Source organism: Triticum urartu, unplaced genomic scaffold (assembly GCF_003073215.2).
Source record: "Triticum urartu cultivar G1812 unplaced genomic scaffold, Tu2.1 TuUngrouped_contig_5475, whole genome shotgun sequence".
Taxonomy (NCBI): domain Eukaryota; kingdom Viridiplantae; phylum Streptophyta; class Magnoliopsida; order Poales; family Poaceae; genus Triticum; species Triticum urartu.
Window position 1 is genome coordinate 5,503 of NW_024116153.1, and position 25,675 is coordinate 31,177.

General features: G+C 42.0%; 1 protein-coding gene across 1 annotated transcript; it reads left to right on the top strand.

The window, feature by feature from the left end:
- Positions 1 to 1,689: 1,689 nt before the first annotated feature.
- On the top strand, positions 1,690 to 6,141 carry LOC125529274 (protein FAR1-RELATED SEQUENCE 5-like). Its single transcript, XM_048693679.1, has 7 exons — positions 1,690 to 1,708; positions 2,398 to 2,438; positions 2,588 to 2,803; positions 2,900 to 2,971; positions 3,072 to 3,122; positions 3,231 to 5,943; positions 6,053 to 6,141. Exons 1-7 carry the CDS (start codon positions 1,690 to 1,692, stop codon positions 6,139 to 6,141), a joined length of 3,201 nt encoding a protein of 1,066 aa, XP_048549636.1.
- The last annotated feature ends 19,534 nt before the right edge of the window (positions 6,142 to 25,675 follow it).

Consider the following 25,675-nt stretch of genomic DNA (forward strand, 5'->3'; position numbering starts at 1 on the left):
GACTAATAAAGCATACTGCTAATTAACACTCACACCATATTCATATGTAGATAATATTACTACCTAGTAGAAATAAACATGAGACCGAGCTAGGACTAGTGATTACATTCCGCACTCTGCTCTTAGGGCGTCGGCGTCCCCGACCATCCTAGGCCCGCATGGCCACACGAACTTTCTTGGGCTGGGTCCATGGAGCTTGACATCAAACTCGGGCGCCCCACTAAGCATGTCCATTGCGAGGCTATCTAGCAGGTGCCCTGGTATGACCACCCCGGCGCCCCTCGCGACCAAGGGGTGCTTGACCGCGTCCATCGGCCCGGCACAGATCTGTTGCATCAAAGTGGAGCTAGTGGCGAGCAAGACGTCGCGGTAGGACACCTCGACGTACATGCCAAGATCAGCACACGCATGGGCCCAGTATCCCCACGAGGCGACGCCGAGGGTGAGGTTGAACTCTGGACGCAGTGCGGCCTTGTGCCCTAGGTCAATCGTTGGGTCGAGGCCGGAGACAGAATCAATGGTGACCGAGTAGGAGGGCGATATGCCGAAGGTCTGCACCAGGCAGAATAATGTGGCAATAATGAGGGTGAAGCCGACGAGGATAGCTACCAGCGTGGGTTCTACGAAGCAGGCGTCCGATGATTCTTTTCTTTCCGGCTCAATGGAGGAGTAGTGGTGGGTAGCGCCCATCCTCGTCTAGCCGGTGGGTCGATCTCCGGCAGCCGTCCCGATTTGTATATATGTGGTTTACTTGCCGGTGGATCTCCGGCAGGAAGCTGGAACTTGGCTTATTGATCGATCTACTCGATCTCACGGCTGAGGGTTGTTAATTTGTTATATACAAGGAGGGATTATGGACGGTAATTGGTTTCCTTGTTTGCTCCGACGGAGGACGTGTTAGACTTGGAATGATCCCGTGTTGGAGGATATGGACATACACTTTTTTTTTCTGAAACTTGACAGGGACATGCACTTGGATTGTTCTGAAGAACCAATTGATTTGGTCGATCTAGTATGGCCAAGGCTGTGCGCCCGTCGACTGGTCGCCGCGCCACCACACAATCTGCTTTTTTTTAAGGGTCTGTCTATGTTGCATCTAGATGTGAGATAGTATGATGTGAGATACTATCTCACATCTAGGTGTGACGTCACGTACAAAAACAAAACACTCCCGATCCCCCAACGTGACTTGTTTCTTTTGTTGTCGGGCTTGTTTGTTTTGTTCCTCCCACCCAACCCAGCTGCCCGTGTGCTGTGCTTTCTTGTGGCCTTTGTTTGTTCTGGGCCTTGTTTGTTGCTCTTTTTTCCTGCCAACACACCCAGCCCAACTAACCCACCTCCTGGGCCTTGTTTGTTTTTTTCCTGTTTGTCTCTTAGGCAGACAAAAGAACTGGGCTTTGGTTGACGGCAGAAAAAGGTTGTTAGCTTGAAGAAGAAGCTAAACCCAGACAGGGTTTATGCAGCTTTGTGCCTACTTTACAGCTGTCCACCCACCCCACCCTTCTCTTCCCTTCGTTCTCCACCCCACCCCGCAGATCAATACCCTAATCCATCCATCTATTTCCCCCACCCCTCCTCTCCTTCCCTCACAGCCGCCATGGATGAACAAGACTGAACAAAGTAGAAACCCAAGTCAAAATTGGAGAAAAAAAGCAGAAGAAGGCAATTCCAGAAGAAAACATGACGGGCATGGAAGGCTCTTACCAGGGTGAGTTTCATGTTCTGCCCCCTCCTCCCCCTTGTAGATACTTCTCTGAATGCCAGATGCTTCTCTGAATGCCAAATCTGAAATTCTGCTCCAGACAACAAACAAGCAGATGGTGTTCTTGTATATCCTTGTAGCCTCTTTGCAGATGGTGTTCTTGTGTGTCCTTGTAGCCTCTCTGCAGATGGTGTTCTTGTGTATCACATCATCAATTGTCTGTAAAAAAAACAGTTCAAAAAATGTGTTGTGTTGTTCTCTGAATCAAAAAACATGGGTGACAAGAACAGAGCCTGTGTATGACATTCAGACAAAATTTGGAGTGTGTCATATAATAAGTTCAAGTCAGTGTGTTTGTAGTGTGTGGAATGTTTGCTGTAGGGAGGAAGTTGATCTGAAAAAAGTTTGCATGAAGACAAAAAATGGGGCAGAGCAGTCACATTATTAGGAGATTTAAAAAATCACACTTTAAAAAGGTTTCATAATCACAGGAAAAAATGAGAAGAAAATCAAAGTATAGTGTGGTTTCAGCTTTCAGTGTTGATCATACAGAAAAGTCATGCAAAAAAAAACAGAAGTCATGACACCTACAGACTTTCAGTGTACACATGCAAAAACTCATAAGCATCAAGTTTTTTGATTTCGTTCATTTGAAGAAAAAAGTTTTGATTCATTCTAACACTGAAAGTTTGCAGCAAATGAAGAGTTCTATGCAGGCGACTACATTGGTACTCAGGTACGATTTGCGCTTCTAAAAAAATCTGATTCAAGGATTTCTCAAATGATGTTTTGATTGTACTATGTACGACAGAAAATGAAGAGTTCTATGTACGACAGAAAACAAAAAAAAGAAGTTAAAAACATACCTGTATGTTTTGATTGTAGCCTGTGCGCTCCCAGTACCCGGAAATGATGTTTGACCCAAGGATTTCTCAAATGCAAGGCGGCGGGATTAATTTTCTACAGATGATTCCGCCTTACTCATTGGCCTATCCGGTTCATCAGTTTGGAACATCGACACATCCTCTGGCTGTTGTGAGTAACAAATCCGTTCCGGTGACTGGACAACATGCTACCCCAGTTGTCAAACATAAAGAAAATGTGAGTTAAAGAAGATATTGTATCTTGTGATTATCCAAATTGATATAAAAACTGTACGTGCATGAAAAAATTAACTGTGCAAAAAATAACATGCAGGCATTAGTGTTGAGTCCAGGCTTTGGTGTGAACATGTCATACACACAAATGTTGCTTGCTGCTGAATCAGAGGTTTGGACTGTCCTGAGAATAAAAATGCTCTGTTGTTTATAAAAAGAAGAGTATCATGGTTTGAGGATATTTGTTTTAAACTTTGTTTTGTCTTCTGCAGGATCCTCTATTTGGTTCACCACACACAGAGTACTATCCTGTTGGGGCTGAGGTACGATCGCAAACTGAACTTTATAAAAACATGAAGAGCATGCACAGACACATATATGTTGAATAAGAGGGAGAAGTCTTATACATGTTTTCTCAACAAAAAATGCAGAATGAGACATTTATGGTAACTGGACGGAACACAAGGTTGAGCGAGCTAGCTGGCATGGACAATCCAGAATCAAGCAACTACATTGAACAAGATGATCCTAGCAACTGGAACAACAACCAGACAGATTTCCAGGTGGCTGATTTGGCATTGCAAACTGCGACATGGGATGATGGCGTCCCAGCTCCTGGAGCAGAGCTCTTGCAGGCTCTAGGAATTTGTCCTGGAGACAATCAATATGAAGACGTTTCATGTAGTGAAGACTCGGACACCGATCCAAGTGCATTTGACAAAGTGCTAGTTGATGCTGAAGAAGATGCTAATCAGGTAGTTGCTGCACATGGTGATCAACATGGTGATAATGAAGCTGTGGACAATGACGTTGACCGATTCTCACTAGATGACATTGACAATTTCCTCGAGAATGATTCAGTTCTCGCTGCTCAGACTTGTAGCCAAGAAGTTCGCAGCCGCCATGTCCCGCAGATGGGTATGGATTTCGAGACATCGAAAGCAGCACAAGCATTCTACAACAGCTATTCTTGTTTGTGTGGATTTTCTGTGCGAAAAGCGTCGAACTACTGTGGCCAAACTAGCACAGGGGGTGGCGAGTCCCGATGTATTTTTAGATGCAACAGGTCTGGAAAGGTGCTTGATGAGGAACAAAAGGAGGCTAGGAGGAAACAAAGGAAAGATAGGTGGCAACAGCGAACTGGAAAGCTAGCACCAGAGACAAGGAAGAGAAAAAGGAATGTCATTGATGTCACAGGGTGTCAAGCTAAACTGGTAGTCAGCAAAAAAAATGGAAGATGGTTTGTCACGGACATCAACCTCGAGCACAACCATGAGTTGAGTCCACCGGATGAATCAAAGTTTTTGAGATCACATAAGCAAATGACGGATGAAGAAAAGTTGTTAGTGAGAACATTGAACTCAGCAAAACTGCCAACAAGAAAAATTATGGACATACTATCATTTTTAAGGCATGGCCCGCTTCCGTACACGAAAAAATATGTGACGAATCTGAGGGCATCAATCAGGAAAGAGAATGATGGCAATGATATGATGCAGCTGCTCGACTACTTCAGGACCAAGCAAGCAGAAGATCCAAGATACTACTACAAGTTTAAGGTTCATCCGCAAAAACCAAGCAAAGTGCTCTGCATTTTCTGGGCTGATGGCTACTCGAGGAAAATGTATGATTTGTATGGAGACAGCCTAAGTTTTGACACAACCTACAAAACCAACAAATACAACTTGCCATTTGCCCCATTTGTTGGTGTGTCCGGGCATGGACAGAACTGCTTGTTTGCATGTGCTATCATTCAGGATGAGACGATAAACACATTCACTTGGCTCTTTCAGTCATTCCTAGAGTGTATGGGTGGGAAGCAGCCAAGGACCGTTATCACGGACCAAGACGCGTCCATGAAGGAGGCTGTCCCTGAGGTCTTCAACCTTTCCAAGCACATAAACTGTCTGTTTCATGTGAAGAAAAAAGCTGAAGAGAAATGTTGTAGGACTTTTGTTACAAAAGGAGATCTCCATGATGATTTCCCAGACCTTGTGCACAACTCCCTCACAGTTGCAGAGTTTGAAAGGCTATGGCAAGAGATGGTGCAGCAGTATGACATTGGTGATGTTAACTATTTCAAGATTATGTGGAAAGAGAGGAGAAGGTGGGCACCTGTCTACTTCAAGACAGATTTCCTCCCACTCTTACATTCAACATCGAGGAGCGAAGGCATGAATGCCATATTCAAGGACAATGTAGCGTCGACCGACAATGTGACTAGTTTCATGAAAGAATACGAGAAGATATCTGAACGCATACAAGACATGGAAAGGGAGCAAGACTCGTTGACAAGGACAACAAAACCAACATTCTGGGTGCACAATGAGCTTGAGATTCAGGCATCGCGAATGTACAACCGGCAGATTTTTTACCGGTTTCAGAAACAAATGAAGTTTGCTGCCCAACTGCACGTGGATGTTGTTGAGAATGGATCAAGGTTTGAGGTTTACAAGTCGAGCATGCTTGCGGAAAAAGAATTCAGGACACGGTGTTACCTTGTACTAGCAAACCTGCAGCAAGAAGAATTTGCTTGCATCTGTGGGAAGTTTCAAAAGGATGGCATTGTGTGTGCACACATACTGCGAGTGCTTGTCAACCTGAACATGCCTGTTCTACCAAACAAGTATTATATTAAGAGATGGAAACCAAAAGACAGAAAATATGTAAGAGACAAGCAGTTCAATGTTCCCATGGAACTGACTGAGGCGAGCAGACATTTGAGGTATTCACAGCTATCAACAATGCTCAATGAAATGGCTTCCGATGGGGCAAGAACGAATCAAAAGTACTTGTATGTTGTGAACGAAAGTGAGAGAATATTTGCTGGGCTTGATGAGATGACCAAGGCAGATGAGTTGAGGGAGCTTCAGGCAAGAGGAGTTGCTGTGGAAAAAGAACCCCCAATACAAATGCAAGAACCCCACCCTGATGGCTATGACAACCTACAAGACCCTGATGTTGTTGTATCTAAAGGTCGACCGAAAAGTCGTTATCTAACAGCTAGGGAGAAGTTCCTCGCAAAGAAACAAACTAAATGCAGCCACTGCAGAAGCCAAGACCATAACATTGCTACTTGTCACAACCTGCATATTGATAAGTCTTTGTTTGAGAAGAAGAAACCAGCAACTAAAAAACCTACAGGTATCTATTTCTTTTGCTTTTTTTGTCATGTGCTTTTTTTGTCATTAAGTCCATACGTGAAGAAAAAATCAAACAAGTCACTAACCAAAAAGAAAAAAAAAACCTACAGGTCCTTCTGATTCATCAACTAGTAAACAGAATGGAGCTAAGCGTCAACGAAGGAAGGCGCCTGCCACACAGGTTGAAGGAATGCTGTAGTTCAGGCAGAAGATTTTTGAAGAAAGTGGAGCAAAAAGAAGACATGTAACACCTAGGCAGCGCGGGTGTGACCTTGAAAAAAAAGTAAGATGTACCCAATGCGAGAGAAAATACTTCATTGTAACAAAATGCGAGAGAAAATTAAACTTTGGTTGGCAATGTTTGTACCTGGATTTAATACTTTGCACATATTATTTCTTGAATACTGCTTGAGGTGTTTTGTAATTTCATTTGCATTGCACTTTCTTCGCCCACCACGCCTCTCCTATAGACATGTTTGAAAAAAATCCCCTGTCCAGGGAATTAGGAGAAGTGACAAAGCATAAAAGAAAAAGAAAAATGTTAGATATTTGTTGAACGATAAATGAGAAATGTTAGACATGTTGATTGAATTCAGTAAGCGAAAAAAAGAGGTTTTACCTGTATTTGTTTCTCCATTACTTTTTGTCTTTGCGTAGTAGTTGACCAAAAAAATGATACAATGTATTGTTTAAAAAGAACACAAAAAGAAAAAGAAGGTTTCAATAAGAAAAAGCATTGGCACAGAACACAAAAAATATACTTTCTATTACCCTCACTGTAAAAATGTTTTTCATATGAACAAAAAAATACTTTGCATTACTCTAGTATATCCGTTGATTTCCCCAGATTACTCCTCGAGCGAACACAAAACATGAACAAAAAAAATAAAAAGACATCTAAAAAATCTAGAGTATTCTTCAGTTGTTCATTCTTTTTGCTCCTCCTTGTAGATCAATGCTGTCCTCAACTCCCTGACAGAAAAAAAGAGAGATGATAAAAATGTATGTTAGCTTATTGTTCTTCCTCTGTATGTGGTAATAAATTATGTTGCTTTGACAAAAGAGGAAGAAATCTGTTGCTGGAAAAATACCATTTTATTGACAAAAGTACTTGACAAGTCTTTTGCCTTCATCATTAGTGTTATGATCGCTGAACAAGATATCAACAGCAAATCTGATCCTTGCATCTGCGACATCCTTCATCCTGAATTGGGTCTGGCGAGGATTCCGCGAAACAAAAGTTTGCATCCACTTGAGCACAAAAATCCCGCAAGCAGAGCTGTGTTTTTTGCAGAAAAGAAAATGATTAAAAAGAACATGAAGACACGTTGATCACACATAGAAAATGAAAAATTAAAAAAGCATCTCTTGATGTGTTTTTGTGTTTCCCACACAAAAAAAGGCGGAAAAATGTACCTTCCAATTTGCTTAGGCATGTTTGGGTATTCTGTAGCAAAATTTCTGAACCCCATTCTCCTGAGTCCCGATTCTTCCCATGTTTTGATAAAATTGTTTATCTATGAAAAGTTGAAGAATGGAATTTTTGAAGAACACATAAATGGCTAATTTGTTGCTATACCAAAAATCAAAGAGAATGTTCAACTAAAAAAGAACAGTCTGCAAACACATTGTTCTTACCATCAAATCTTTTATCTCCATGTGAAAGGCTGACTTCCCATCATAAACTGAATCTAGGAAAATGAATTTTCTTGCAACAATATCAACGATAAACAAAATCCAGTGCTCACGATGTACTGATGGAAAAAACAGCTGCAAAGTTTGGGAACAGCTTGTGAGGGTACGAAAAAAAAGAAAAACATAAATATAAAGACAAACTTGTAAACTGTTGGGTTAAATTTGGACCGTACACGTTCACATTCATGTAGAGGCAATGCTCTTCCTGCTCCACTAAAACTTATAAGTGCTCTATTTCTCATTGATATCCTTCCTTCTTCAATGGACCATGCTTGAAGAAAATAATCCTATTTTGCGGCAAAAAAACAATTAAAAAATTAATAACTTGAAAAAAAGTTTTAAGTTGAAATACGTTTTAGTTGACCTGAAATTGTACTTACAGCGAGAATAGTGAAGAAGTAGTGCTTCTTTGATTGCCTTGGATGGTTGTCTCGAAAGAGCAGCCAGCAGAAAACATTGAAAACATAGGCTTCCACACGTCCGTTGGTGTCGAATGAATCACCGAGTTGTCCAAGGGATAGGCTTGTTTTATCGACAATCACTACCATTTGCTGCATGTGGGAGAAAAACACATCAAAAGTGAGGTGGAGAAAAAGAAGTGCAAACAAAAAGATTCAAGCAGTAGAAAAAGCAGAAAAAAGAATTAAGCGAAAAATGACGAAACAAAAAGAAAGAGAGGTAAGAAAACCTTCTGTTAGGTTTATATTTGCTTAGTGTCACAATGTTGCTGTGTAGCTGCTTCTCAAGTGCTGTGACAGGGCCTCTCAGATCGTGATCGAAAGGTGAGCATTGATACTTGCTTGGGCGTACAAGCCTTTTGGGAGGCAGATTTTCCTTGCCACTTGAGTAACTGCCTAATGTAAGGTTGTTGTTGTACAGATTGTCTGCTGTGTTTACCATATTAGAGCATGAACCATTGAAAAATCTCTCCCCCAGAATTTGAACGTCCGGAGATAACTACAAAACATATAAAAATGGAACAAACATAAAAAATAATGATTAGTTTGTGTTGTATTAAGAAAAGATAAAAGAAAGTTATTGCTACACAAAAAGAGGGAAAATAGATTTACCTGAAAATCATTGTTGACAGGGATTGGTTGATATTCGGTCCCATCTTGGTTGTCTTGTTGAATGAACTCATCTGTGAAAAGCCTCTTGCCTATAAATGGTGTTGTCCAGTAGCTCTGCAAATTGGGAGAAATTGTTGAAAACGGATGTATTCACTAACTAAGCAAAAAAAGTAACGAAAAAAACTACAGAGCACCACAAACACAGAAACATTTAAATGCCCCCCCCCAAAATAAACATCACAGAAGCAACATAGTAAACATATAAAAAAAGAGAAAAAGGTTGAAGGCAATTGGATTTATACCTCCTTATTCTTTTGTGATGAGGTTCCAACATTCTCATAGTTCCGTGTTCTCATTGGGTAGTAACATGTCTTTGTATTGTTCCAAGTCATTGATGCATGTGCTGTAGGAGATGTCTGAAAAAAATGTATGGCATTTTAAAAATCAATCAGAAAAAAAGGGTGAGTGTGCTTCTGGTAACTGTAAGGAATGTGCTTATAAACGAAAGGTAGCAAGGACAAAAAAGGAAGGGAAGAAAAATAATCAGAAAAGGACATACCAAGTCAATAATGCCGTCTATTTCTTCAAACTCAGGGAGAAAGTTTCTGTACTTGCACATTTCTGTTGTCGTAGGCTCTCTCTGTGCACAACGTATGGAGGAATCACCAAGCGCTGTTTGCTCATGCTAGAAAAAAATACAGGGTATAAAAAAAGAACAAAAAAGAAAACACTTAGAGATGGCCTTGTGCAGATGGTAAGTGGGTTTTTCAGACACTTGTACATTTGGAAAAAAAGAGATAGTACCTGTGAGTTGTATTCTTTGACTATGTCCTTACATGTATTCCATTGATATTTTTTCTTAGCTTCCTGACAATCTGTAAGTATTTTCCTTCTTATCTTCATTGCTCACTTTATTTTCCGCATTTAGTAGTTTTATGAGTTCCATCATGTCATACCATAGGTCTACCTGGAGTACACGCGCCAGGAGACCATGGCGTGGCATGAGAGGCTTTATGAACACCAAGTGCAGAGGGATCGTCAGATGCAGCAGGCTTTTCAGGAAATGGCGGCCGGCAGGTGTTCTCAGTTGCAGCCAGCACAATGTCCACCAGCACAACCAGTGCTGCTGACCTTTGAGGAATTTGTGGCACAGAACGCCGGCCCCTCGCCGGTTAGTTCATCCCCAATCTATTCACCCAAAGCATGTCATGCCTTTCAACATAGTCATATATCCCATTAATATGTCTTTTCAACATCCAGGGAACAGGTGGATCTACCATTGGCGGTGGTCTTCGCAGCACTCCCGAGACACGGAGCCCGACCACTCCGATCCACGGAGGCAGAGGCGGTGGTGGAGGCAGTCTTGGCGGTAGCGCTGCCGCTAGCAGTGACGACCTGGGCTTCGGCGGTCTTGGCGGTGTCGACCTCCGCGGTGCTCGACGTCCTGGCGCTTAAGCCTTATGCTTTCAAGTCCATGTCTAAATCGCGCCACAATTCTGGCTCTATTATTTCGTTTCCGCAATCATCATGGTCAGCCAGAATCCTGCAGCTAGGTGTCGTATCATCAGAAAAGAAATACTTTTGTCTTGCAACATCCAATGGATGCATAGTGTGTTGGAAATCTTCCACGTGTTCCTGCTTATCATCTATACCGCCTTCACATATGAAAAAAGACAAAAAAAGGAAAAAAGGTAAAACAATGAGAAAAAATGGTTGTTAGCAGTAACATGGAGAAAAATGATTGCCACGTGTACTAAATGAAAAAGATAAGAGTTGTTGGCAGTACTGTTTGATAGTGGTATGTTGATATCAATATCAAGTCCTGCATGTTTCCCCTGCTCCCTGACTTCATTGAAACGAAAATCATCTGGCACAAAAAGAAAAATGCAAAAAAGTAAACAAATAAAATAAAGAAAAAAACTACAAATCTTCATTAAGAGAAAATGTTTCAAAAAAGAGTTAGCTTGTTCGCGGACATGGGTCTGAAAAGTTTTTTGTTGGGAAAAACCTTGGTTATTGTTTTCTTGTTGTCTTGTGTCTAGTCCCACACACTCAATTGCTGCCGCTTCATTTGCTTGATACATTGTCTCTGTTTTGATGCAATGCTGATTTTTAAAAAGGAAGAAGAAAAGGTTGAGTTAGATGTAAAAAAAATACAGATAAAAAAACCTATCAAAAAATGATGGCGCTAAAAGAGAAGCTCAAAGAAATTCCTTCGAAGGGGTACCTCAGATTTATTACTGTTAACAGCGTTATGTTGGAAACTTGAGAAAGTTGGTGGTACATGCGTGCTGGCTTCCTCCTTTGAGTTGTTGTCTTGATCTTTCATATCCAGTGCTCTTGCCAATCTAGCTGATAACAACATGTAGTTCAGGCTAGTGTTGTTTTCTGCTGCTTCTTTTTGAGCAGAACAATCACCAGGATTGCACTTGGGGATGTTGGTATCTGCATTAGGCATATTGATCTCTGGTTGCTGTGTTGCAACGTTCCTATTCTGCATGGTTTGATCCTAACACACAACAAGTACAAAAAAACATGGTTGTGAGAGCTATTTGTATAATTCTTGTTGCACTAAAATGCTTTTCCAAATTGTGTAATTCATATATATCTGCAATCTTTAACAATTCCAGAATTCACTCCCCGCAGGTTAGTTCGTAGAAAAAGGTGCATGTTAAGGGGCAATTTCTTTAAAAAAAGATGTAACTATAAGGGGTTTAAAAAAACAATAACCATTTCAGCTTGTTTTTCGAGGTCGTTTCTGTGAGCATTGCCCGGTAATGATTGCATTTCAGCTTCACCTCCTTCTGCCGCTACTTCAAGTTTGCTACCCTGTGAAAGTTATTTAGAGAAAAATTCAGAATATGGCAGAAAAATGTGCTGAATATTGGACACACAAAAAAACATGGTGTTGAAAAAGAACTAATTACAAAAAGAAAAAAAAGAACCTCTATTTTAACTTCCAATAGATTGTCCTTATTTGTTGAAGTTTCTGACTGCTGTGTACTAGTCTTCAGTCTCTTCTTCCTGCCTCTTCCATCTGCCAACAATATAGGGGCGTTGTCAATAAATTAAAAACAAACAAAGAATTAGAACAAAAAGAATGAAAAAAACATTTTAAAAACACATGGTTGCGTGTGATAAAAAATGATTCAAAAACACACCACTGTTTATTTCAATCCCATTGGAATCAACTCTAATAGTACTGCCAGACCCATTATCTTCTTCAGTTGGCATGTACAAGTGGTTGGAGGACTCTAATTTCTCTGTTTGTTGAGAGCCATTGAAAGAAGAAGAAACAATGTTCAAAGTGTCTAGCAACACTTGTTTTGCTATCAGACATGTGGTCAGGTTTTGATCTTTAACGCGCTCCTGGAAATTAAGGAATATATCTTCTTTGATCTGACAAGCAGAAAAGATTCAACAAGTAAATCAAAAAAATAGAAAAGAGAAGGGGAAACCAAAATAGCTAAAATTAAGTGTTAAAGTAGCTGTCTGCATCAAGTCTGATGAATTTTACCTTCTCTGAAAAAGAGTTGCCTAAGATCCTTTGTATAACATTTCTGATGTTTGAGTTCTTGGTGGTGCTTGCCCATGCACCATCAGTTTGTGCATAGCAAGTTTCTGCCTCATCTTTAATCTGGCAAAAAAAAGTATAAGTACAAAACAAACATAAATAGGAGCAAATGTGAACAAACAAAAAGCTACACATTAAAAAAAGAGGGAAGAATTGCAGAGTATGATATTTACTTGAAGAGCTCCATATAGTCCATCTTTCCCGAGGAGCATATCACTGAAATGTTTAATGGTTTGTCCTTTCCAGAAACAAATCCTAGGTATTGCTGGAGGGATTGTTATTGATCCAAAATTGTTGAAGTCTAGACACCGAACCTGCAAAATAAACAAACAAAAAACAAATGAAAACCTTCAGTATGTTTCATGAGAACACAGTGCTCCCAAAGCAAAAAATAACTTAACAAAAAGTTACATATAAACATAAAGAAGGCGCATACTGCTAGCTGATATATGCAGCCTCCCAAAGTGGTTGTTATCCGTTTCTCCTTCAGCTTGTCTGTTTGATATTTCTTGACATAAGAGATATTCCATGTATGGACAAAAGAGCACCAATCAAGATCTTTATATTTTGACACATCCACAAGTGCTCCCAAATATTTGGTGCTTGGTTTTGTGTTGGATGTGGGACACAGGAAAGTTGCTAGTGCGACAATGAAGAAGCAGCGAAGATAAACATCGTCAGGCAGCTCTTCCTTCATAATCTTATTCCCAAAGAAACTTATTGATGGTAGATATGTTAGCCCAAACAGTGATAGAAACTCCGCTTTCCCAGACTCCTCATCGAGCACTCTGATCTTTGTTCTTCCTGCTGGTATACCGAGAACTAATGATACAGCTTCAGGGTTGAGAGGGATTGATTTGCCACCAAGTACAATTGCTTCCTCTTTTGTGGAGATGTTGTCCGCGACCCACTGAGCAAAAGGCCTCCGAACATAACAATCTTCTAGCTCGAGCAAGTATCCAAATCCGCCGTTCCTCACAACCTCCATCCTATGATTGCTTTTGCACACAACATCAACAATCTTCGCGAAATATCCAATGCTAAACCCGCTGTATGCAGTTGCTCTTCCTTTGTTCATGTGTCCTTTGGCTTTTGCTTTCTCTGCCCTTGTCCTCTGAAAATGAAAACAAATAGCAAGCATTAAAATGGTTGAGGAGCATTATTCTCTAGAATAAGATTTGTGGTTTTGGCTCAGAAATGTTAACAATGAAAAAAACTATGAAAAGCACAAAGTTACCTTCTTCCTTTTCTCTTTCAAAGCACTCCTCTCCTTCTTCCTCTCTTGTCTTTTCTCTAACTGTAGAAATAAAGGAAAGTTTCTGTCAGAGAATTGAACTTATGAAAAACAACACAAGAAAAGAAAAAACTCAAGCTTCTTCTAGTTCAAAACACATTACAAATGTTCTCAGGCCATCGATCAGCATGCCGTCTGATGCCTCTGATTCTGTCGTATCAACTATACTTTGCTCCTCTTGTTCATCCATTCTATCATCCCCTGAACCATCCTTTTGACAGTTGTTGTTTGACTCCAAAGGTTCGGGAATTGTATCTTTGTTTAAAAGCTCCTGTTTACAAAAACACAAACGATTGGACAAAAAAAATGCATGAACACCACCAAAAAAACATTTAAAAATCTCTTGTAGAGATAGTGTGAAATGGAATCCTAAACCAAAACATGAGCAGCCAGCCTAAAAAAATTGAACAAAATGTGTGCTCTCTCTGCGGAAAACACACACAATAAATTCTGAAATTACACCTTAAAAATGTCAAAAAATTAATTTAGTTTAATAGTATCAAACAAACTCTTATAAACGAACACACAAAAAATGACATGTTGCGTACAGGAAAATGTCTTGGGGCAGAAGGAAAACACATTTAACTCGGGAAAAAACCTTAAGTGTGTCTCGCTGAAGTTAGTTATTTGTATTTATGTGCATGTGTCTCTCTTTTAAAACAGTTTGAATTCATACGTTGAATCTCACAAAACATGCAGATCGAATAATGAAAAAACAAAACATCCTAAAATCTCACAACTCTGAAAATCTCTGAACTTATGGATTAAAAAATGTGCAATATGGTATGAAAACAAAAAGTACTATCAACTCTTAACTTATGGCCTGAAAAAAATGTGAAGAGGAACATAGATTACAGTATGAAATATCTAAAAACTTATAGCTCAAATCATAAACTAGCCGGCATAAGAACTCATTGTTATGATCTAAAACAGCTACCGTCCCTACCTCCCATAGCACAAAAATGGACAGCGAAAACAACTTGCACAAAGTAGGTTCAATTAATCAGTAAAACAAACAAATTGACAGAGAAAACAACTACTCCTCTGAAGAAAAAATGTGTGCTCTCTCTGAAGAAATAAACATATTGAATTATGAATTGACACCCTCAAAAAATCAACAGTTACTTGATTTTACAGTATCAAAAAACAAAAAATGCGATAAAAACCTGTGGAAAGGAGGGATATGCTGATTAGCTTCTTGTCTTAAACTTTTCTAGAAAACAAGGACACCATCAACATGCAGAGCTAAGTGTTTGTATGAAAAAATAAAAAAAAACACAACATAGTAGTTCGAGCCTATTATTCCCTGTCGAATCAGTCTAAAAGTTCAGATTCATTCAGTTACTGATGAGAAAAAATATGCTCATGCAAACCAGTTTACGGTCCTATCATATGCTTCCAATCATAAACTTCCTGCAAGAAAAAGACAAAATGAAAACACTCTGAATTCAAGATTAGCGCCCTATCATATCCTTCCTCCGATCAGATATATTCAGAGACATGTTCCGCTAAGAAATAGCAATGACAGAGAATAAACATATTCAGACAACAAAACTACTACAGTTCCAACAACTCATCTCATACTCGTCGTTTCCCCCGTGGAAAATCCATGGTACAAAGTGCTACCTGTCCTGTCCCCGTCGCTATCCAGACACCAACCAACCAACAAACGAGCACACAGTGTACAGTTTGGTTGACAAAGTCATTAAGGCCGACAGCAGGCCCCCAGGATGCTGGCCACGACAACATCATCAACAACAAATTATGTTCGGGATCCTTGAGTCGCTCAAATGACATCTTCATATAATCAATCAATCCATTGACAGAGCCGTGAATTCACCTGCTTCAAATCAAAATAAACAGATAACAATTGCAACTAAACGGTAGGAACGCACGCATCTGAGACAAAGTAACAACAAAATTTGCCCCGCTAACACGAGCACCGGAGCTCACACGCATGGAAACGCGACGGAAACAGGCGAATCCGTACTAGGTGTGCCCCTGTAACAGCTATACGTAGACGACGTCCATGGCGGTGGAGAGGATTTTGCTGATTTTGACTGATATACGAACAAAAATGTAAGCAAGGCGACGGAAACAGGCGAATCCGTACTAGGTGTGCCCCTGTAACAGCTATACGTAGACGACGTCCATGGCGGTGGAGAGGATTTTGCTGATTTTGACTGATATACGAACAAAAATGTAAGCAAGTTTTAGAGGGGGGAGGGGAGGTGTGCTTCTCACTGGCTCTTGCCGCGCCTGGGCTGTGGAGAACTCCAGGATGGTGGGGATGCGGCAGATCCTGTCGGCTGCGCAGAGCTCGCGGGCAGAGCTAGACGACGGTGGGGGCTTGTCGACGGTGCAGGGGTCATTGACGGTGAGCATGTCGCGTCTACCTCCTCTGCTCCACCTCCACAAATTCAAACAGTGCCGCACAAAAAAATGGACATAGTAAATGTGTCGGTGGGGATATTATCAGAGATCCGTTGGTGCTTTCGGATATCTTGCAGAAAACCCCCTAGGAAAATTTAAAAACTGGTTCCAGTTACAAAATTGAGGCTTTCCACCTTAGTAGCAAAAAACCTTCTTATTTTGTTTATCTAGCGTGAGAAAAAACTTCAAAGTTGCGAGAAGGCAAAAATAAATTGGGGCATTGAAAAATATACTAAAAAAGGAAGAAAAAAAGTCGCGATGTCTTTGATCTATTACAAAAACTCAATGGTCGACTTGTAGAAAGACGCAACGAAAACAAGAACTACAAATTTAAGTTACGAGATGATCTTTGACTTTTAAATTGGCCAATTCCCCCCATTAAAAATGACGCAATTACAAAAACAACCAAAAAACCGCATTTGCAAAGTCAATGTTGTACTTGCAAAGTCGACATATGGTTCATCAAACGATTGACGCACTATAGAACACCGCCGTGGGCATAGGGGACACTTGACCATGACTTTTTCGTCTAAGTCAGCCTCGGAGGTCCTGACAAAAAACACCGATGTCTCTCTATACAATAATGAACAATTGCCCACCATGCTAATGTCGTTTATCTATGCAAAAAAGGAACACGGTAAACGACATCTTGGGCCCTGTATGCCATCGATGATAGCCTAATACCTATGAAGGTCGCCAAGAAGGTTGCCCTCTACAATCCGTGGCATAAACTGGATGTTCAAGAAGGGATTTTGTCGTCAAAAAAGTTGTTGCTGGGCGTTGACAACAACAACAACAACAACAACAACAACAAACAACAACAAACAACAAGAAGAAAACACACACACCCCCTAGTTGCGAGTCGATGCTTGACATGCAACTGAGGACCCCTTGACAAAAAAGACACATACACACACAAACTCCTGGTTGCAAGTCGGTAATCGACATGCAAAATGGGAACACACACACACACATGCACATCCCTCATAGTTGCAAGTTGATGGTCAACTTGCAACTGGTGCCACGAATGAAACACACATAGACGTACCCCCCCTAGTTGCGAGTTAATGGTCAACTTGCCACTGGGGATTCTCAACAAACACACAACCCCCTAGTTGCGAGTCGATTATTGACGTGCAACTAGGGACCCACAACAAAACACATACATAGACACGCAAACACACACACACACACATGCACACACACACATACTCGTAGTTGCGAGTTGATGGTCAACTTGCAACTGGGGGCACAGATAAAACACACACGCACATAGTTACCCCCTAGTTGCGAGTCGATGGTCAACTTGCAACTAGCGGTCCTCAACAAACACAAACACCTCCTAGATACAAGTCGGTGGTTGAGATGCAACTGCGGGCCCCTCGACTTGCGACTCGGGGGTGGAGTTGCAACTGGGGTGAACACAAAACAAAAAATGCAACCCTTCGAGTTGCAAGTCGAGGGCGGGGGAGTGGCATGGCAAGGCCCTAATTGCAAAGCCCCATGAAAACAAAAAAAGAACAAAAAACAGAGCTGCAACTGGGGCAAAACACAAAACATCTCGAGTTGTGACTCGGGGGTTGAGTTTCAACTGGGGTGAAACACAAAAAACATCTCGAGTTGCGACTCGGGTGTGGAGTTGCAACTTGGGTGAAACATACACTACAACAAAAACCCCTCTACAGCAACACATGTCTAGCAACGATGATAGCATGATGTGTTGTTTTTGTTGAACCTCCCACCTTCCCCACTTAGCGCTAACCTCTCTGTACCCACCTCCATCTCGTTTCGTGCTAACCTCTCACGCACGAAGAGTTTTTCTATTCTCCCTTCATTTATACCTCTCACCAAGAAAAAGAGCGAGAGACAGGCCCAGCAGCTAGGGTTCCCACCACCGCCGCCGTCCCCTCGCTCACGGCCGCCGTCCCCTCGCTCACGGCCGTCGTCCCCTCGTCCTCGCTTCGTTAAAGAACCTCAGCGAAGGCCCGCCTCCATCGCCACTTTGCCCACGGATCGGGGACGCACAGGTCGTCGTTGCCAATCTTCCTCGCGTGGGGGAAGGGGTCGCCGCCGCCGTTACTCCGCTCGACCGCAGATGGAGATGGCGCCGTTATTCCTCCGACAGCCAGGAACGACGCAAACACGGACGCACCCGTCCTCCTCAACCGCAACAGTTCGCAGGTCTTATCCTATCCCTCGCGCATCTGCAATTCTGAAATTTTATCCCTTAAAAGTTATATTCTCTGTTGCCCTCGCCCATCCTTGATTTTCCTTGCTGGCCGCACCTTACAGGCTACAAAATCGATGTAGTACATCCGCATAGAGGCTTGTCCTTGGCGCACAGCAATACATGCTGACTTCAAACTTATACTTAGATTTCCTATTTTACTCGGATAACTGAAAGGAACCATTTAACTGACAGTCTGACACATAAATTTCTCAGTGGAGCAAATACAGGATTCTTCTGCTCAAAATTGAGCAAATAGAAAACATGGTTTCTGCAGAGAGACCAAAAGTTGATGAACGTGTCAAGTTGACGAACAAGTTGATATGCGGTACTTTGCTTAGCGTGTCCCCATGCTTTCTCTCTTGAAAAATATTGTGCTCATGTGTTTCTATGGCCTGCAGGTTTGCTCAGGAAGTGACAATAATTTCATGGTGATCAACCAAAAGGGCGTTGATCCTTCACCCCTGGATCTCCTATCCAAAGCAGGGGTAATCAATTCTGACTTGGTACAACATGATGGTTCTACACTTATATTCAACCTTGATCTGTTTGGGGTTCCAGTTTAGTTAAGAACGTGTGTCATGGTGTCACCAGCTGAACTAGGATTTCTACATGGGCCAATGCATGTACGTATGGTTTGTAACTATACTAAGGCCTAAGCATAACGATTGATGTTCCAAGTGATGCATGCACATCTCTCTATGGCCCTTAATTTTTTTCTTGTCCTAAACATGCCAAGTAACATATATGTTTTGTTCCCCGACAAAGACAGCTACTAATTTCGTCAGTAGTTAGTGGCTGGGTACATATGAATTTGTTTTGTAAGAACCATTTTCTGATGTTGATTAAGCTTCTTGCTTGCGATCGGTAGAAATATGGATTCAACAATAAACCTTCTACCACACTATATGCTCCCATACAAAATTTCACCAACATCTCTAATTCAGTTCAGACCAACAGCAGAAAGTAGTCGTATTCTACAACCAGTGCAGCTGCCAGTACGTACTAGCAAAAATAATCACAATAAATCTTTCCTCACAAGTACAGAATTGGAATATGTTTATTTTGCATGATTGGTTGAGTCAGTCTGGCCAAACAAGTTCAAACAAGACTTAGTGCTCAAGTATAAATGTATAATCCCATGCGCCTAGTAGCAGTCTAGCTTCTGAACTAAAAAATAGTACTCTCTCTGTCCCAAAATAAGTCTTTGATTTAGTAGAACTTCTGTTGAGTACAAGATAAGGGTAGGCGTGATGACGAGCAGAAGTGGATTCGATAGTTCATATTAGTCTTGCTCTTTCCCCTTTCTGTTTCTTAGTTCATTAAGCATGTCTTCTCTCTATGCATGAGTTAATTACTCCCAACTGTCCCATATCTGATGATGATTTTTTTGCGTTGTCTATTCTGCAGGTTCTGAGAATTTTGTTCATGGATCAGGAAATTATAATGTGTGACTTTGTAATTATAAGGTAACTATGAAGTTTTGTGTGATGTAGATTATTTAAAAGATTTTCAAGTTGTTGGCACCGAGATTTCTCCTAGTACACCATAGGAGGCATGACTAATGAATCATCCCAAGCATGAGTGGTACGAGAGTAAGGTGATGCAAAACTAATTAGTGCGGAGACCTCTCGAATATGGAAATACTCAGTTCTGTATAGTCGGTACTGTTGGTTACCTAGATGCAAAAAAAAGGACCTAGATTCCAAGCCCGGTGATGACCTGTGTGTATTGTTGTTATTTAGATGCAAAAAAGGACATGAATATAGGTTGCATAATCTGCAATGTTATTTAATAAATTCATGTTGAAGAAGTATTTGTATTCAGATTATTAATTAGACCCACATCTATGTATAAATTTACGTCTTGGCAAATCACATTTGAACGGTGCTCATTTAAATTTTACTGCTCTATTAACCTGATTTTCTCTACCGTAAGTTACTCATCCCATATTGTTGTTATAGATCACCAAGATAAATTGATGATGCATGGCTCAGATGTTGATTGCAGGGTTAAGAATGGAGCTACCACAAGACAATTAGAATTGTCATTTTTAGGATCGATGATTCGGACATTATATATAGTTGACTGCAAGGTCAAGAATTGGGCTACTACTAGATAGTTTCACCAAGATAAATTGATGATGCATGGCTAGGATGTTGATTGCAAGGTTAAGAATGGAGCTACAACAAGACAACTAGAATTGTAATTTTTAGTTTCAATGATTCAGATATTATAGTTCAATGCAAGGTCAAGAATTGGGCTACTACTACATAGTTTCACCTCTTGTAATATTTGGATATCTTTGTAATGCAGATTGTTGATTCAATATATAAGATATTTTTGTTTATTATATTATTGTGCACTATTGGTATTGACCTAATGATTATGGATTGCAATATATCTTTGTTAATTGTTTGTGCTATGTTATCTGTTATGTCGATTTGAGGTTATGTCGATTTGAGGTTATGTCGATTTGAGGTTCCTTTGTAGGGTACCAGCAATGCATATGAAGTGTTGTTGGTCTCTAGGTCTATACGTTGCTACCTAACAACGTTTCTACATGTCATTTACCAACACAAGCATATACGTTGTTGTAGCTCCTTGCAACGCCACCAACGGCAACGCATACTAATCCGTTGGTGTAGACCTTAGCAACACATATATGGACATACGACAACGCATTGATGCGTTGCTGAAGGGGGGTTCCTGTTGTAGTGATAGCAACATCTCGAGTTGCAACTCGGGGGGTGCTGTTGCAACTGGGGCGAATACAAAACGTCTTGAGTTGCGACTCGGGGGTGGAGTTGCAACTACGGTGAAACACAAAACATCTTGAGTTGCGACTGGGGCGCTGTTGCAACTGGCGTGAATACAAAGACATCTTGAGTTGCGAGTCAGGGTGGAGTTGCAACTACGGTGAAAACACAAAACATCTCAAGTTGCGACTTGGGGTGGAGTTGTAACTGGGGTGAACACAAAACAAAAAATGCAACCCTTTGAGTTTCCGGGTCGAGGGTGGGAGAGTAGCATGTCAAGGGCCTAATTGCAAAACCCCCATGAAAATAAAAAGAAAAAAACAGAGCCTTCCTCCCCCTGGAGTTGCGACTTTAGGCTTGAGTTGCAACAATGGCAACTACAAAAACTGCACACGCTCGAGTTGCGACTTAGGGGTGAAGTTGCAACTGAGGTGAAACACAAACAAACATCTCGAGTTATGACTCAGGTGTGGTGTTGCAACTAGGGAGAATATAAAACGTCTTGAGTTGCGAGTCGGGGAGTGGAGTTGCAACTATGGTGAAACACAAAAACATCTCGAGTTGCGACTCGGGGGTGGAGTTGCAATCGGGGTGAATACAAAACAAAAAATGCAACCCTTCGAGTTGTGGTTCGAGGGTGGGAGAGTAGCAAGTGAAGGGCCTAAATTGCAAAAATAACCATGAAAAGAAAAAAGAAAAGAAACATAACCTCCCCCCCGCCTGAGTTGCGACTTGAGGTTTGAGTTGCAACTAGACCAACTACAAAAAGTACACCCACTTCAAGTTGCGACTCGGGGGCGGAGTTGCAACTACGGTGAAACACAAAACATCTCGAGTTGCGACTCGGGGGCGGAGTTGCAACTGGGGTGAACATGAAAACTTCTTGAGTTGCGAGTTGGGGATGGAGTTGTAACGATGGTGAAACACAAAAACATCTTGAGTTGCAAAGACGGGGGTGGAGTTGCAATTGGGTTGAAACACAAAACATCTCAAGTTGCGACTCGGGGGTGGAGTTGCAACTGGGACGAATACAAAATCTCTTGAGTCGCGAGTCGGGGTGGAGTTGAAACTATGGTGAAACACAAAAACATCTCGAGTTGCGACTCGGGGGTGGAGTTGCAACTGGGACGAATACAAAACATCTTGAGTGGCGAGTCGGTGGTGGAGTTGCAACTATGCTGAAACACAGAAACATCTTGAGTTGCGACTTGGGGGGTGAAGTTGCAACTGAGGTGAAACACAAACAAACATCTCGAGTTATGACTCGGGTGTGGTGTTGCAACTAGGGAGAATATAAAACGTCCTGAGTTGCGAGTCGAGGAGTGGAGTTGCAACTACGGTGAAACACAAAAACATCTCGAGTTGCGACTCGGGGGTGGAGTTGCAATCGGGGTGAATACAAAACAAAAAATGCAACCCTTCGAGTTGTGATTCGAGGGTGGAAGAGTAACATGTGAAGGGCCTAAATTGCAAAAATAACCATGAAAAGAAAAAAGAAAAGAAACATAACCTCCCCCCACCCACCTGAGTTGCGACTTGAGGTTTGAGTTGCAACTAGACCAACTACAAAAAGTACACCCACTTCAAGTTGCGACTCGGGTCGCGGATTTGCAACTGGGGTGAACATGAAAACTTCTTGAGTTGCGAGTTGGGGATGGAGTTGCAACTGGGGTGAATACAAAACAAAAAATGCAACGCTTCAAGTTGTGGTTCGAGGGTGGGAGAGTAGCATGTCGAGGGCCTAAATTGCAAAAATAACCATGAAAAGAAAAAAGAAAAGAAACATAACCTCCCCCCACCCACCTGAGTTGCGACTTGAGGTTTGAGTTGCAACTAGACCAACTACAAAAAGTACACCCACTTCAAGTTGCGACTCGGGTCGCGGATTTGCAACTGGGGTGAACATGAAAACTTCTTGAGTTGCGAGTTGGGGATGGAGTTGCAACTGGGGTGAATACAAAACAAAAAATGCAACGCTTCAAGTTGTGGTTCGAGGGTGGGAGAGTAGCATGTCGAGGGCCTAAATTGCAAAAATAACCATGAAAAGAAAAAAGAAAAGAAACATAACCTCCCCCCACCCACCTGAGTTGCGACTTGAGGTTTGAGTTGCAACTAGACCAACTACAAAAAGTACACCCACTTCAAGTTGCGACTCGGGTCGCGGATTTGCAACTGGGGTGAACATGAAAACTTCTTGAGTTGCGAGTTGGGGATGGAGTTGCAACTGGGGTGAATACAAAACAAAAAATGCAACGCTTCAAGTTGTGGTTCGAGGGTGGGAGAGTAGCATGTCGAGGGCCTAAATTGCAAAAATAACCATGAAAAGAAAAAAGAAAAGAAACATAACCTCCCCCCACCCACCTGAGTTGCGACTTGAGGTTTGAGTTGCAACTAGACCAACTACAAAAAGTACACCCACTTCAAGTTGCGACTCGGGTCGCGGATTTGCAACTGGGGTGAACATGAAAACTTCTTGAGTTGCGAGTTGGGGATGGAGTTGCAACTGGGGTGAATACAAAACAAAAAATGCAACGCTTCAAGTTGTGGTTCGAGGGTGGGAGAGTAGCATGTCGAGGGCCTAAATTGCAAAAATAACCATGAAAAGAAAAAAGAAAAGAAACATAACCTCCCCCCACCCACCTGAGTTGCGACTTGAGGTTTGAGTTGCAACTAGACCAACTACAAAAAGTACACCCACTTCAAGTTGCGACTCGGGTCGCGGATTTGCAACTGGGGTGAACATGAAAACTTCTTGAGTTGCGAGTTGGGGATGGAGTTGCAACTGGGGTGAATACAAAACAAAAAATGCAACGCTTCAAGTTGTGGTTCGAGGGTGGGAGAGTAGCATGTCGAGGGCCTAAATTGCAAAAATAACCATGAAAAGAAAAAAGAAAAGAAACATAACCTCCCCCCACCCACCTGAGTTGCGACTTGAGGTTTGAGTTGCAACTAGACCAACTACAAAAAGTACACCCACTTCAAGTTGCGACTCGGGTCGCGGATTTGCAACTGGGGTGAACATGAAAACTTCTTGAGTTGCGAGTTGGGGATGGAGTTGCAACTGGGGTGAATACAAAACAAAAAATGCAACGCTTCAAGTTGTGGTTCGAGGGTGGGAGAGTAGCATGTCGAGGGCCTAAATTGCAAAAATAACCATGAAAAGAAAAAAGAAAAGAAACATAACCTCCCCCCACCCACCTGAGTTGCGACTTGAGGTTTGAGTTGCAACTAGACCAACTACAAAAAGTACACCCACTTCAAGTTGCGACTCGGGTCGCGGATTTGCAACTGGGGTGAACATGAAAACTTCTTGAGTTGCGAGTTGGGGATGGAGTTGCAACTGGGGTGAATACAAAACAAAAAATGCAACGCTTCAAGTTGTGGTTCGAGGGTGGGAGAGTAGCATGTCGAGGGCCTAAATTGCAAAAATAACCATGAAAAGAAAAAAGAAAAGAAACATAACCTCCCCCCACCCACCTGAGTTGCGACTTGAGGTTTGAGTTGCAACTAGACCAACTACAAAAAGTACACCCACTTCAAGTTGCGACTCGGGTCGCGGATTTGCAACTGGGGTGAACATGAAAACTTCTTGAGTTGCGAGTTGGGGATGGAGTTGCAACTGGGGTGAATACAAAACAAAAAAATGCAACCCTTCAAGTTGTGGTTCGAGGGTGGGAGAGTAGCATGTCGAGGGCCTAAATTGCAAAAATAACCATGAAAAGAAAAAAGAAAAGAAACATAACCTCCCCCCACCCACCTGAGTTGTGACTTGAGGTTTGAGTTGCAACTAGACCAACTACAAAAAGTACACCCACTTCAAGTTGCGACTCGGGGCGCGGAGTTGCAACTGGGGTGAACATGAAAACTTGTTGAGTTGCGAGTTGGGGATGGAGTTGCAACTATGGTGAAACACAAAAACATCTTGAGTTGCGAGACGGGGGTGGAGTTGCAACTGGGGTGAAACACAAAACATCTCAAGTTGCGACTCGGGGGTGGAGTTGCAACTGGGGTGAAACACAAAACATCTCAAGTTGCGACTCGGGGGTGGAGTTGCAGCTGGGACGAATACAAAACCTCTTGAGTCCCGAGTCGGGGTGGAGTTCCAAGTCGAGTGATGTGAGAGTAGCATGTCAAGGGCCTAATTGCAAAACTCCCATGAAAAAAAATCAAAAAAAGTACCTTCCTCCCCCCACCTGAGTTGCGACTTGAGGCTTGAGTTGCAACAAGGGCAACTACAAAAAAGTGCACCCGCTCGAGTTGCGACTCGGGGGCGGAGTTGCAACTTGGGTGAAACACAAACAACATCTCGAGTTGTGACTCGGCGGTGGTGTTGCAACTAGCGCGAATACAAAAACGTCTTGAGTTGCGAGTCGGGGGTGTGGAGTTGCAACTACGGTGAAACACAAAACATCTCGAGTTGCAACTCGGGGGTGGAGTTGCAACTGCGGTGAATACAAAACAAAAAATGCAACCCTTCGAGTTGCAATTTGAGGGTGGGAGAGTAGCATATCAAGGGCCTAATTGCAAAAACCCATGAAAAAAAAGAGCCTCCTCCTCCCTCCACCTGAGTTGCGACTTGAGGTTTGAGTTGCAACTAGGGCAACTACAAAAAGTACACCCTGTCTTGAGTTGCAACTCGGCGGCGGAGTTGCAAAACTGGCGCGAATACAAAACGTCTTGA